A 15490-nucleotide genomic window follows, 5' to 3' on the forward strand; every position below is an offset into this window, starting at 1 on the left:
AGCTCTTGATGAAAAGTAATAGTACTCTCAGTAGTTTTCAGTAACAGTAGGTAATCTACAGATACCTTCAGGGCAGGGAGAGCAGTGGATGTTCTTTACCTCAACTTGAATGCTTTTGACACTGTCTCCCATAGCATCGCCAGGCTGGCAAAGATAAGTGGACAGTGAAGTAGACTGAGAACTGGCTGAATGACTGGGCCCAGAGGTTTGTGATCAGTGACACAAAGTCCAGCTGGAGCCAAGTCATCAGTCATCATCCACATTGATGACCTGGATGCTGGGACAGAGCGCACCCCCAGCAAATTCACAGATGGTACAAAACTGGAAGGGGTTGCTCATACAGCACATGGTTGTGTTTCCATTCAGAGGGATCTGGACAGGCTGGAGAATTGGGCTGAGAGGAATCTCATGAAGTGCAACAAGGGGAAATACAGAATCCTGCATCAGGGGAGGAATAACCCTGGGGGGGGGGCTGACCAGCTGGAAGACAGGTCTGCAGAGAAGTAGCTTGGTGTACTGGTGGACAACAAGCTGACCGCGAGCCAGTAATGCACTGCCATGGCAAAGAAGGCAGGCAGCCTCCCGGGCTGGATTACGAAGAGTGATACCAGCAGGTTGAAGGAGGTGCTCTTTGCTCAGCACCGGGGAGGCTGCATCTGGAGTGTCCAGTTCTGGGCTTCCCAGTATGAGAGAAAGACAGACATACTGGAGAGAGTTCAGTGCAGGGCTGCAAAGATGATTAAGGGTCTGGAGCCTTTCTCCTATAAGGAAAGGCTGGGAGAGCTGGAACCGTTCAGCCTAGAGAATTGAAGGGTCAGGGGGATCTTACCGATGTAGGGAGGGAATGAATAAGAGGGAGCCAGACTCTTCTCAGTAGTGCCCACTGACAGGACAAGAGGTAATAGGCACAAATAAAAAAATCACGAAATTCCATCTGAACACAAAAAAATACTTCTTCACCATGGGACTGGTAAAGCACTGGCACAAGTTGTCCGGAGAGATTGTGAAGTCTCCATCCTTGGAGATACTCAAAACCTAGCTGCAGATGGTACTGGGCAACCTGTTGCAGCTGACCCTGCTTGAGCAAGAGGTTTCATAGAATCAGTCACAGGATCACTGAATGGTTGAGGTTGGAAGGGACCTCTTGAGGTCATCTGGTCCATGCCCCCCCGCCCCACTCAAGCAGGGCCACCTGGAGCCCAGGACCATATCCAGATGGCTTTTGAATATCGCCAAGGATGGAGACTCCACAACCTCTGTGGGTAACCTGTGCCAGTGCTCAGTCACCCTCACAGTAAAAAAAGTGTTATCTCAAGAGATCCCTTCTAACCCAGATGATTCTGTGATTCTAGAAAAATAGACCATGAAGAGAAAGAATCTAAATGAGGTTTACCTGTCTGTCTGCTGACAGGAGGTGTCACAGGGAACAAACACAGAGTGCTAATCAGTTCTGGCAGCAGAGCAGTTTGCAAGATGTGGTCCTCATGTTACTGGAAACATGTGTTGGACCTCCATGCTATAACTCAACAGAAGTAAAGTGAATGTGAGGGGAACTGAAAAGGTAGCAACAGTTGCAGATTTAAATAAATTAAAGCTACATATTTATCCTAACATTCCTGTAAGAAGAGGTGCATGGTGACAAGATCCAAATGTAGGTAATTTATTACTTAGAGTATTTTTAATACACTTAGAGTATATTAAATTATTTAGAGTAATTTTAATAACTTAGTCTTGTGTGTATTGCTGGGATAGTGAGTAGGTGTCTAGCAGCAGTTCGTCCCCAGTTTGGGGATGTTACTCCAGAAGTCCTAGCTTTCCTCTTCTGTAACCTGTCTTCCACCTTTCTTGGCTTTGTTTTGGTTTTTGTTTTGGTAGCAGATGTCATATTCAAACTTCTAATGTATCGCAACAGGCAAAAATATGGTGTGCAAGCCAACTGCAATGCTACTGAGCTACTTTGGCTGTGATTTTGGCAGAAGCAGTAACTGCTACTTTTCCTACCCTGCCTGCAACTGTGCAAAGAGGAAAGAAGGGTCAATCAACTGCTTCACAGAGATACTTTTCATTAAGTGCTTCACAGAGCAAGCGTTCCCTTGTCAGAGATATTCTAAAACCCAGGGATACTAACCAGTGGCTACAGAATTTTGTTTGCAAAAGGCATTTTTTTCTGAAGAGTTCTGTAGAGTTTGTTGCCAAGTTACAGTGAAAGGATTTAGATAAGTGTGTTTATTTCTTCAGAAATGTACGTTCTTGGCTTTTTTTCTATTTCTATTTGTGATTTGTAAGGTAAAATTTTTAGTCAGTTTGTGATGGATGTATATGGCATAATATGTACTCTGTGTGTGCATGTATATTTCATAAAGCTTGCTTTAGTTTTGCATTACAGTGGGAGAATTTATGTGTATTTGTATAATACATATTTGTGTGCCAGGTGTCAGTTCATATATGTGTATTTTGTTCCCTGTCAACTCTGTTATGGCAAGTCCTTTTGGAAACTTGATTGGTATTATTGTAGGTGATATGAAAAATGAAGCATTTAAAAGCTTTTGGAACTATTGTTTGTAAGCAGACCTTTCGTTTGTCAAGACAAGAACAGATTAGGTTTTTTGGGTGGTATTTACTTTCCTCCTTTATTCTTGCAGTCTACTGACACTGTCCCTATGGTTGAAAGTGTGTTGCATATTTCAAAAGTAGAAGGAACGATTAGCTGTGGCTACTTAGTCATCAAAGGGAGGTGTCTGCAAAGGCAAAAAGTAAAGCAAGGAAAGCCTTAGGAAAGTTCAGTTGTAGGGTACTTTAGGGCAACCTCTAAATATGATGAAACATTTGCTGGGACCAGTTGCCCTGAACTGCTTTCACACTGATTAGAAGATTTGTGTTGGAGGTAGTTAGATGGCGTAACCCACAAGTGAACTAAGGACGGAATTAGGAGTTAAGTAGTATAGATTGGACCTATACTTGAGCCATTTTATGATCATCTCTCATTTAACGGTTATAGGTGTAATCCTAAAGCACCTACCCTTAAGTGATGCATTCTGTATGCCAACTTTGTAGCAGGTATGTAACTTTTTGATTATGTGAGTTGTTTACTTTGGGTGGCTTTATAGGGCATGTTGTAAGGCAGTTTCTCATTGTATATACTTTAGGATTCTTGGCAGCTGAAATAACAGTAGGACAGAGATCACATTGAGGTATGAGAAATCAAAGGAGATTTTCACTGGTAGGACACTTAATGCATAGCTAAATATGACAGGTTTTGTATACATGGAAGTTCTTAAGTAGTTGTTTTCAAGGGGAAAAAAAAAGTATTCCTCCAGTTTGTGGAAGTAAGGCTGCTGAAGATTGCAGCTTTTGTAAATGCAGAGAGGTACCAAAATAGGGATATGCAAGACAAGCAGCAACTTTGATATAAGATGTGTTTTACAACAATATTCAGTGTTCGGGTTTTATCGCTGGTACCTCTTCATCTCCTTGCCAACATCCAGACTCCACGTATTTTTCTTGCTATTTAGTTCTCTGGTCATAAAAAGTCTTCTCCATCTATTGATTAGGCCATTAAAGCCCTGCCCACTTCCTTTGTTTTGTTTCTTATCATTGTCAACTCCCTCATGTGAGCCATTGCTTGTTTGTCCCAAACTTTTGTTGAACTTTCTCTTTCCTTTGTTTTTCCTTTGGCTTTATGTTTGCCAAATGCTTGTCAGTTGTTAACAGCAAGTCTGGATGCCCTGTAAAATAAGATTACAAAGCAACTTATTTCTTGCAATAAGGGAGGAAATATGGTCCCACAATTTTGAGATCTCTTCAGATCTTATGATCAGCCTTGATAGCTCTTTTTTCTCTAGTATTCCCTTTCCTATATTTTGAAGCCCTTGTAGTTGAACTTCTGTTCAATGAGGCAGTGAATAGTAAGTTTCTTGCTGACAAGTACGCTCGTATTTATCAGCTGTGGCTCTCCATTATTGTATTTGATATTAAGATGCCTTGAAGCTAGATTACAAATTAACAGCTGTTTTGGAGCACTTTGGAGGATGGAGTAAATGGCATGGGAGATAGGGAAGCCCAGCAGAGGCTGTGATTGCTTTAATGTCTCTCCATAATGGCTCTGCCCTTCATCTGTGTGATCACGTGTCAGATAAATTATCTGCTTACAGAAGATAAGGAAAAACCCTCAAAATGCACATTGTTGTAGTTCATCAGAAGAGTACCTCATGGTTTTCTGCATGGCTGAAAACTCTGATGCAGATCCGATAGAAAAAGTATCTCTGCCTTACAGTAAGTTAAAACAATTGCAATCAGTGATGAAGGTAAGACTAGAGAAAGAACAGGCTAGAAGGTATTTAGGTATTTTCATAAGTATGATGAAATTCCCCCTTAGAGTGGTTGGAAAAACTGGCTGAGGCAATCTCAGAGCTATTAGGAAATTCATAGGAAGGTATGTAAGATTCTAGAAGACTAGTATAAAGCAAATTGGTAGACAGTGCTTGACTAAAAAGTGTATGAAGAAGGACTCAAGATACTCTAGTACAGTTTCTGTTGACTACATTTCTAAAAGTACTGGAAAAATTATATGTTATATAAACGAAGGTGATATATTAGACACAAAATGGATTTATGATGAGCCCTGTCTGGGAAATTTAATACTTAGCCACTATTAACAGTTGTCTAAAACTAATTTTTCAAATATTATGGAAAATAATTAGGATTTTGCCATAATTTTAAATGCTAAGCTTGTTTTAAAATCAGATGATGATTGATTTTGGACCCAGTGCCGTGTAGTGTGTACTTCAACTCAGAGCTTGCTCTGAACTGAACCAAACCTTAGAATATCTTGTTATAGCAGATCAGCTAGGAGTATACCAGAGTTCTACTTCTAGCCTGCACCAAGAAGCATGGGCTGATCTTCAAGCAGATGCAAGTGAGAAAAGCTGATATTGCCCCTGTTGTCTCATTGACTGGACTGTAGCCTTCCTCAAGTGGAATTTTTGGGTGTGTTGCCTTCCGCCTGTCAATTTGACTACCCTTGTTCTAGACGGAACTACTGTAAGGTGGATTTAAAACTACACAGAAGACCACCCTGGAGAGGTGTTGTGGAATGGGTACTGTCAAGGGGGAAGCATGTGAGGAGGTAGTAGCACTTGTTCTGCATTTGGATCTGTCCTAGGTCCTGAACTTTTCAGTCTCGTCATTGACAATTTCAGTTGGAATTGAGATTGTAGATGAAAAAGTTCATAGAGGACATAAAGCTGGGAAAGATTACAGGTATACTGAAGATGCTAAGCATTTGTTGGCGTTATTGTCAAGGAAAAAAAAATCAGTAAGCACAAATGGAAAAACAACAGCGAATGAAAGGTAAGGTAGAAGTTCCTTGTGACAGGTTCTGCACATTGTATAGAATTATAAAGTGAACGTGATTCAGCAGTGTCATGTGCCATGCTGTTGGAGTGTTTCTGTTGTTTGGGTTGGTTTTTTTTGTTTGGGTGGTGGGTTTTTTTTGTTTGGGTTGGGTTTTTTTGTTTGGTTGGGTTTTTTTGTTGTTGTTGTTTTTTCCAAAATGCATGAAAGAGGTTCTTTTGTGTAGGAAACCTGAAATAATTCTTGACCTTTTCTTTGCACTTCAGGACTGTGGGGCTTATTTTGTCTCCTTTTCTCTCTTTTTTTTTTTGTTTTGTTTGTTTGTTTTGTTTTCTCAACAAGAAGGACTAGTTATGAGTATGAGAGAATAGTGAAATTAGATGTCAGTGATTTAATGATCTGTGGTTTAGGCTGAAGGAACTGAGACTGCATAATTGACAGAAGACTTATTTCTCCTCAGACTTGAAATAAATTCAAGCTAGCCAAGGAAAAAGAGGAAAATAAACTGATTTTTCTACAATAAAGGCGTAAAAAAGTAGCATTTAATTGCCAAAAGGGCGATTTAGAAAAGACCTCACAAAGAGCTTTCTAATAGAATTACTTAGGACATGGTCAAGTGTGATCATTGGCAGTGTTTAATATCTCCACAGGGAAAACACCTGTCAGGAATTAAGTGGAATGTGACTATTCCTGTGCTGGACCAGGGAATGGAAAGACTGACCTTTCAGACACTGTTTTTAATGATTCTAGAGTACCTTCCACTTGTTAAATTTTATTTTGGATTGCCTCGGGACATGCCCAAGTTTTCTGTACCACTGAAGTTTGGAAAAGTCTTGTTAAAGATTCTGTACACAGTGTCCACGTTGATCAGTCAGCCCCATGTATTATGACTGCCTCTGCTAAGAAAAAAAGGAGGGTAATTGTTGTAGGTGATTCCCTTCTGAGGGGGGCGGAGGGCCCAATTTGCTGGCCAGACCCATCCCACAGGGAAGTCTGCTGCCTGCCTGGGGCCCGGGTTTAAGGACATTACTAGGAAACTCCCTAGTCTAGTGCAGGCCTCCGATCACCTACCCGCTACTGGTTATACAGGCTGGCAGTGAGGAGGTTGCAGAGAGAAGTCCCGAAGGGATCAAAAGGGACTTTAGGGCACTGGGGCGACTGGTGGAAGGATCGGGAGCACAGGTAGTGTTCTCCTCGATCCCTTTAGTGGCGGGGAGGAATACTGAAGGGAACAGGAAAACTCATCGGATCAACACGTGGCTCAGGGGCTGGTGCCATCAGCAGAATTTTGGCTTCTTTGACCACGGGGAGGTTTACACGGCACCGGGCCTGCTGGTGACGGACGGAGTTCAGCTGTCTCACAGGGGGAAAAAGATTCTCGCGTATGAGTTGGTGGGGCTCATCGAGAGGGCTTTAAACTAGGTTTGAAGGGGGAAGGGGCTAAAACCAGGCTCGCTAGAGAAGAGCCTAGGGGTGGCACACCGATGTCGGGGGCGAAATCAGTAGCCCAGCTCAAGTGCATCTACACCAATGCACGCAGCATGGGCGGTAAACAGGAGGAGCTGGAAGCCATTGTGCAGTGGGGTAGCTATGACTTAGTCGCCATCACAAAAACATGGTGGGATGAGTCTCACGACTGGAGTGCTGCAATGGATGGCTATAAGCTCTTCAGAAGGGACAGGCGAGGAAGGAGTGGCGGTGGGGTAGCCCTGTGTGTTAGGGAGAGCTTTGACTGTCTAGAGCTCGATGGTAGTGATGACGAGGTCGAGCGCTTGTGGGTAAGGATGAGGGGGAAGGCCAGCAAGGCAGATATCCTGCTGGGAGTCTGTTATAGACACCTAACCAGGATGAGGAGGCAGACGAAATATTCTACCAGAGGCTGGCAGAAGTCTCCCAGTCGCTAGCCCTTGTTCTCGTGGGGGACCTCAACTTTCTGGACGTCTGCTGGAAATACCACACAGCAGAGAGGAAACAGTCGAGGAGGTTCCTGGAGTGTGTGGAGGATAACTTCCTGACGCAGCTGGTAAGCGAGCCCACTAGGGGAGGTGCCTTGCTTGACCTGCTGTTCACAAACAGAGAAGGACTGGTGGGAGCTGTGGTGGTCGGAGGCCGGCTTGGGCTTAGCGACCATGAAATGATAGAATTCTCGATTCTTGGTGAAGTAAGGAGGGGGGCCAGCAAAACCGCTACCATGGACTTCCGGAGGGCAGACTTTGGCCTGCTCAGGACACTGGTTGAGAGGGTCCCTTGGGAGACAGTCCTGAAGGGCAAAGGGGTCCAGGAAGGCTGGACGTTCTTCAAGAAGGAAGTCTTAAAGGCACAGGAGCGGGCTGTCCCCGTGTGCTGTAAGAAGAATGGGCGGGGAAGACGACCAGCCTGGCTGAATGGGGAGCTCTGACTGGGAATCAGGAAAAAAAGGAGAGTTTATCACCTTTGGAAGAAGGGGCAGGCAACTCAAGAAGAGTACAGGGATCTCGTTAGGTCGTGCAGAGAGGAAATTAGAAAAGCAAAAGCCCAGCTAGAACTCAACCTGGCCACTGTCGTGAGAGACAACAAAAAATGCTTTTACAAGTATATTAATGACAAAAGGAGAGCCAAGGAGAATATCCATCCTTTATTGGATGCGGGGGGGAACATTGCCACCGAAGACGAGGATAAGGCTGAGGTACTTAATGCCTTCTTTGCCTCAGTCTTTAATAATCAGAGCAGTTACCTCAGGTTACTCAACCCCCCCTGAGCTGGAAGACAGGGACAGCGAGCAGGATAAACCCCCCATAATCCAAGAGGAAGCAGTTAATGACCTGCTGTGCCACCTGGATGCTCACAAGTCTATGGGGCCAGATGGGATCCACCTGAGGGTGCTGAGGGAGCTGGTAGAGGAGCTTGCTGAGCCACCCTCCATCATTTACCAGCAGTCCTGGTTAACTGGGGAGGTCCCGGACGACTGGAGGCTTGCCAATGTGACGCCCATCTACAAGAAGGGCTGGAAGGAGGATCGAGGGAACTACAGGCCGGTCAGCCTGACCTCGGTGCCGGGGAAGATTATGGAGCGGTTTGTTTTGAGGGCATTCACAAGCCATGTCCGGGACAACCAGGGGATTGGGCCCAGCCAGCACGGGTTCGTGGAAGGCAGGTCCGGCTTGACCAACCTGATCTCCTTCTGTGACCAGGTGACCCGCCTAGTGGATGAGGGAAAGGCTGTGAATGTGGTCTACCTGGGCTTCAGTAAAGCCTTTGACACCGTCTCCCACAGCATTCTCCTAGAGAAGCTGGCGGCTCATGACTTAGACAGGTACGCTTTGCTGGGTAAAAAACTGGCTGGATGGCCGAGCACAGAGAGTTGTGGTCAACGGAGTTAAATCCAGTTGGCGGCCGGTCATGAGCGATGTTCCCCAGGGCTCAGTTTTGGGGCGGTCCTGTTCAATATCTGTATCAACGATCTGGATGAGGGGATGGAGTGCTCCCTCAATAAGTTTGCAGACGACACCAAGCTGGACGGGAGTGTTGATCTGCTGGAGGGTAGGAAGGCTCTGCAGAGGGACCTGGACAGACTGGATCGATGGGCTGAGGCCAACTGTATGAGGTTCAACAAGGCCAAGTGCCAGGTCCTGCACTTCGGCCACAACAACCCCAGGCAACGCTACAGGCTTGGGGAAGAGTGGCTGGAAAGCTGCCCAGAGGAAAAGGACCTGGGGGTGCTGGTTGACAGCCGGCTGAACATGAGCCGGCAGTGTGCCCAGGTGGCCAAGAAGGCCAACGGCATCCTGGCCTGTATCAGAAATAGTGTGGCCAGCAGGAGCAGGGAGGTGATCGTGCCCCTGTACTCGGCACTGGTGAGGCCGCACCTCGAATACTGTGTTCAGTTTTGGGCCCCTCACTAGAGGAAGGACATGGAGGTGCTGGAGCATGTCCAGAGAAGGGCAACGAAGCTGGTGAAGGGTCTGGAGCACAAGTCTTATGAGGAGCGGCTGAGGGAACTGGGGTTGTTTAGTCTGGAGAAGAGGAGGCTGAGGGGAGACCTTATCGCGCTCTACAACTAACTGAAAGGAGGTTGTAGCGAGGTGGGGGTTGGTCTCTTCTGCCAAGTAACTAGCGATAGGACGGGAGGAAATGGCCTCAAGTTGCGCCAAGGGAGGTTTAGATTGGACATTAGGAGAAATTTCTTCACCGAAAGAGTGGTCAGGCCTTGGAACAGGCTGCCCAGGGAAGTGGTTGAGTCACCATCCCTGGAGGTATTTAAAAGACGTGTAGATGAGACCCTTAGGGACATGGTTTAGTGGGCATGGTGGTGTTGGGTTGATGGTTGGACTCGATGATCTTAGAGGTCTTTTCCAATCTTAATGACTCTATGATTCTCTCTGCACAGAGAAACTCTTGATTGTTGCATGTAAGCATGTTCTTTGTCATACATTTCTTAGTATACTCTTGGGCATTGATTATATCCAGGAAAGTGTGGATCGATTTAAATGACAGCTTGTCTTAATATAGGCATATATTTTAAGTGTGGTAGCGTGGTTTTCATCCCTTGTTCTCTTGTTAGCTTTGTGTAGTATTGTAGGTTTGATTATGCTGACTAATTCCCATAGAAGTCTGCTCTTATGCTTGAATTTGCTGTATGTTTGCTGATCCAGATGGTGAACAGATGAAAAGCTCAGTATGTCTCTACTTGGAAGCGTGATCAGAAACATGGCATGGCATCAGGAAAAATGCTAAACTTGGAATGAGAAAAAAATGTACTCTTTCCACAATGTGCAAGCACATTTATTGTGCAGTCAAATTTTACTTTAGTATGTAAACAGACAGTGAGGATCACAGAATAGTTGAGATTAGAACGGACCTCTGGAGGCTGTCTAGACCAACCTTCCTGAGGTTGGAGCAGGTTGCTCTGGACACTGTCCAGTTGGATTTTGAATGTCTTCAACGATGGAGAATCTGTAGTGTCTCAGGGCAACCTGTACCAGTGTTTGACCACTCTTACAGTTCTTATGGTTAAATGGAACTTCCTGTATTTCACTTTTTTCCCATTATCTGTTGGTCTGTCAGTGGATATTGCTCAGAAGATTATGGCTCCATCCTCTTTACTCTCTCCCATCAGGAATTTATCCATGTTGAGAAAACTCCCCACCCCACCCCACCCCACCCAGTTTTCTCTTTTCCCAGCTAAATAATCTCTGCTTGCTCAGTTTCTCCTCATATGACAGATGCTCCAGTCCCTTAGGCATCTTAGTGGCCCTTCTCAGGACTCGCTTCAGTAAGCACGTGTCTCTTGTACTGGGGAGCCCAAAACTGGTCACGGTACTCCAGGGGTGGTATTGCCAGTGCTATATAGAGCACAAGAGCCAACTCCCTCAACCTGCTGGCAACATTTTTCCTAACCCAGCCCAGGAGGCTGTGTGCCTTCTTTGCTTCAGGGGCACTGTTACTGGCTCATGTTCAATATGTCCACCATAAGGACTCATAGGTCTTTTTCTGTAAAACTATTTTCCAGTCATTTGGCTGACGGTGTGTACAGGTGCCTGAGGTTATTCCTCCCCAGATGCAAGACTTTGCATTTCCTTTTGTTAAACTTGATGAGATTACTGGTGGCCCATTTCTTCAGTCTGTTAAGGTCCCTCTGAATGGCGGCACAATGCTCTGGTTGATCAACCACTCCTCCAAGTTTTGTACTACCTGCAAACTGATTTGAAGGTGCACTCTGTCCCATCATTCACAAATCTTTGACCCTAGCAATTTGGCCTGTTTTCAGTCCACGTTTATCTAGCTTGTACTTCATCAGTTTGTGTATGGGGATGTTGTGACTGACTGTGTCAAAAGCCTTACTAAAGTTGAAATAAACAAAATCCACTGTTCTTCAGTTACGCACTAAGCCAGCTTTCTCATTGTAGAAAGCTCCCAGGTTGGTCAAGCATGATTTCCTTTTGATAAATCCAAGCTGACTATTCGCAATCACCATCTTGTCCTTTGTATGTTTGGATCCCCCGATCTTCCCTCTTGCCCTTCTTGAAGATAGGAGTGACATTTGTTTTCTTCCCGTTCTCAGGATCCTGTGCTAAATGCTGTGACCTCTGAAAGACTGAGGGTGGCCTTGCAGTATCGTTGGCCACCTTCCTCAGCACTTGTGGGTGCATTCTGTCAGGTCCCTTTGACTTATGTAAATGTTTTCTGACCTGAACTTCCTTCACTGAGGGTAAGTCATCATTACTTAGACTTTCCCTCTGGTCTCAGGGACATGGCATTGCTGAAGGCTAGTTTTACCAGTTTTACAGAGCCTGGGGTGACCAGGCTCTTACTCACTCAGCATTAGGCTCACATTTTTCCCTAGTCTTCATTTTGCTATGATACACCTGTAGAAGCCAATCTTGTCCTTCACGTCTCTTGCCAGATTGGACTGCATGTGGGCTTTGGCTTTTATAAACGCATCCCTGAACACTCAGACAGTGTCTCTATATTTCTCTTGGGTGACATGACTGTGCTTCCACCTCTTATATGCTTCCTTTTTATGCTCGAGTTTTGTCAGGAAGCTCCTTGTTCTTCCATGCAGGCTCCTGTCTCCTTTGCTTGACTTCCTGCATGTGTGAACACACCATTCTTTAGCCTGGAAGTGATCTTTAAATATCAGCCAGCTCTCTTGTGCCGCTTTCTCTCCAGGGAACTGTATCCCATGAGACTCTTAAAAGTAGGTCACTGAACAGGCCAAAGTCTGTTCTTCTGAAGTCTAGAGTTGTGATCCTGCTTTTGCCTTGCTCCCTTCTTTCAGGTTCCTGAACTTCACCTGCCCAGCTAAGTGCCTTCCTTCATTGAGTCCTCAGTCACCTGTGTCATGAAATTATCATCCATGCGCTCCAGAAACCTCCTGCATTGCTTGTGCCCTGCTGTGTTCCCTTCCAGCAGATATTGGGATAGTCAACATCCCCCATAAGGACAAGGGCTTGTGAATGTGAGGTTTCTTGCAGGCCTCATCTACTACTTCCTGATGAGGCTGTGTGTAGCAGACACCCAAAACGATACTGGTCTGCCCTCTAATCCTAACCCGTAAGCTCTCAATTTGCTCATCATCAGCTGTTTCATATTCTGTCTAGATCATGAAAAGGACAAGGACAATCTATTTGGTGTTCTGCAACAATTATGATAAACGATCTGGTGAAGTTTGAATGTGGGAAGGTAAAGGAAAACCATCAAACTAAATGGTAGAAAATGAAAATTACTATTTGCTACTTTCTTAGAAGTATAATTTATATCTCCCAGAGAGTAATGAAGTCATTGCATTTCTCAGCAGTTGTTCTATGTTGATACAGCTTTATTTACTCAAAATAGTCTTTTGTTCCCCATCTCCCATTGGTAAGTAAGTCTGTAGTACTCCAGTTCTCCAGTGGTTATTTAGGAGTAGTGGCGCTTCTGTGTGCCATTGGGTCACTGTAAAGAAAAGTCTTTGGAAAAAATTGTGGCAATCAGATATTGTAATACGCTTATTCAAAAAGAAAATCACAAAGGCATGTATATTTTTGCAAATCAAATACTACCTTGACAGTTTGCTGGGCAGAACTTAAGGTATATAAGATGGGGCACTGGGGCTGATGTCTAACTGCTTTGGACAAATTAGTTTTCCTGTAGTCTCACTGCCTTTATGGCAAATACATGATATTCCATCATGTAGTGACAGCCTCTGGATAATGTGTTTTGTAATTTGTAAATCCTTTATGGCAGTAATATACTGTACAAAGAAAGCTGCCAAACAGGACTAGTTATGTGATTTCTGCACATAAAAATGAGTATTGCTGATCTTGCAATTCAGTATGGGGCAGCTGAGGAAAATAGTGGAGGAAGCATCAGTTCATTACTTTTCAACTAATGTCCACATGTCAGTACTTGCATTTCACTGCCCTTGAGTTAAGTGTGTTGGTAGATTTAGAACTTTTTAAGGAATTGGATGCTGTGATGAAAGACCCTGAAACACGATGGTGATAATAGCTTGCAGTTGCAGACTACTTGACAATTTCAGCTTGGGATTTCACTTTGGGCTGTTCAGAAGCAAATGCTTGCTGCTTCTTGTCCAACCAAATTGACCACTAGCAGCAATAATTCACCAAGTGGAGGGAACAAAAGAATTATTTGGTATTACAAATCTGACAGTGTTTCATTTCAGTGTCACTGAGTGGTTGCTGCCTCTTAAAAGCATTTCCACTAGCTCTTGAATGCTTAAGCTAACGGTGCAGGGTAAGCGCCTATGAAAACAAAATAATACAGTATATTTGTCATTTGTCTGGACACAGCATGACTTTGATAGACCTTTCCTGTCAACAGTATACTTCTTCCCAAAGATGCTTAGCCATTGAACCAGAGCAAGCAAGTTTAGACAATACAATGAGTCAAAGTCAGTTGGAAGTTTTAAAAAATTTAGCAAGTATTAGCATGCGGCGTACTAAATTCACTCATTTTTCAAAAGTGTACGCAAAGATTTAATTAACAGTAGAATGACTGGGTCTGATGCTGTACTAGCTACCATGACCTTTGGTAACACATTTCAGATAGAAGCAAAGGTTTTAGGTCAGACAGCAGTTGAATAACACTTCTGTTGTTCCTATTCTGTCTCAGCAGCAGAGACAGAGTAATATTTTTTGCACTCATCAATGACACCTCTAGTGTAACATACAGCCTAGAAGAGCTTATGCAGGTGTGACACTATTAACATAAGGTTAACATAATATTAACCCATATTTAGTAATTCAGTAACAACATTGCGGGGGGGCACTCAACACAAAGCTTCCTTCTCAAATTTAAGCTTATGAATTGCAGTTCAGGACTATTGTGACTTTGAGGGAAGATGCTTTGTTTGCATTTCCTCAGCTCCCTTGAACAGAGTAAGAGCAATGATGTTAAGACAAGTGAGGAGCGTCCCCCTAATAATGCAGCAACTATCGTAAGTACTAGCTAATGCTACTTCTGGTTTGAAAACATAAATTAAGCATGCTTTTACTTCCTTCTACTACAGGTGCCACAAAGCTGAATATAAGTCATTGCAATCATGTCATTTAACAGCTATTTTATCTATTTTAAATAGTCCAGCAATCGGTTGTTGCCCACCCTCCCCTTTCTTTTCCCTTTTGGTTTGAGACAATTTTTCCGTATTCCAGGCCTTTGCTTTTATTCTCAACAGATGTTTCTGTGAAGGCTGTATAGCACCATTCACTCTTTCTTTGGGTCCATTTGCCATAAATATTTTCTTGTCAAGGTATCTTCATGTTCTGTACTCATTTGAATTGCACTTCCTTTGTGGTCCAGTTCAAAACTGGTAACTTAGTCTCAAATGTTACAATGGCTTGAAGCAGTTTGCAGAAAACCTGCCTAAGATTTGCTGATAATCCGTGTTTGGTTTGAGTGAACTAAACATTATCAGCAGCTGAGTTACGAGTTACAGGCTAAAGGACTTGAGTCACTGGAAGCAGATTGTCAGCATAGAGTTTCAGGACCTTTACAAATGACAGCTTACAGCAATTTACAATTGTTTATCAAAAACATAATTAATAACTTAGCTAAAAAATCCAACCGAGCTATATCAGGTCTTATCTGATTATCAGGTTAATCTTCAGGCAGTAAAAGAGTCAGGCTTATAATTAACACATGTGGTTTCCAACAGGAAATTACTCATAATCTGCTTAACGTTGTTTTTCATGAATATACTTGCCTGTATTTTATCCTTTCTATCTGAATATTAAAACCTCCTGGCATAATGGTATATAGCAGTAGAACTGTGGATAATCATATTTGTGTTATATGCAGATATATTATAAACATATTAGTATTAGAATTACGCATAGTAATGATAGGTTACTCAGAATTATTTATAAAATTAGTGTTGATGAGGGGTTTTTATTTTTTAATTAATCACTTACTAGTTCTGAAGTTTCATTTGGATGCAGGAGGAAAGTATACTTCCTAACAAAAACGTTGCATTTCAGTGTCCTTGAAGTTTTGTTTTAAGAAAAAATAGGGAGATAAACGTGGATTCTCAACATGGCATTTCTATACCAAAGTTGTTTCCATGTAAAAAATTGTTCAAGCCTAAAACTTGCTGAAGATAATGACTGCTACAGTGGAGTAACTAGGAAAAGTTTGTACTTGCAGCATCTTTAATGGTTGA

The 15490-nt window shown here is 43.5% G+C and overlaps 1 protein-coding gene across 33 annotated transcripts in view; it reads left to right on the top strand.

Moving 5' to 3' along the window:
• Positions 1-15490, top strand: part of MYCBP2 (MYC binding protein 2) — a 205058-nt gene that overhangs the window by 12498 nt on the left and 177070 nt on the right. The window contains exon 1 of one of the 33 annotated variants that reach the window (XM_075138755.1): positions 14241-14269. The exons of the other annotated variants lie outside the window; for them this stretch is intronic. Within the exon in view, the coding sequence (XP_074994856.1) occupies positions 14256-14269 (14 nt within the window). The 5' untranslated portion in view covers positions 14241-14255. Of the gene's footprint in view, positions 1-14240; positions 14270-15490 lie in introns of those variants that run through there. 33 annotated transcript variants of the gene reach the window in all.

This window comes from Calonectris borealis, chromosome 1 (genome assembly GCF_964195595.1).
Source record: "Calonectris borealis chromosome 1, bCalBor7.hap1.2, whole genome shotgun sequence".
In the NCBI taxonomy this organism is placed as follows: domain Eukaryota; kingdom Metazoa; phylum Chordata; class Aves; order Procellariiformes; family Procellariidae; genus Calonectris; species Calonectris borealis.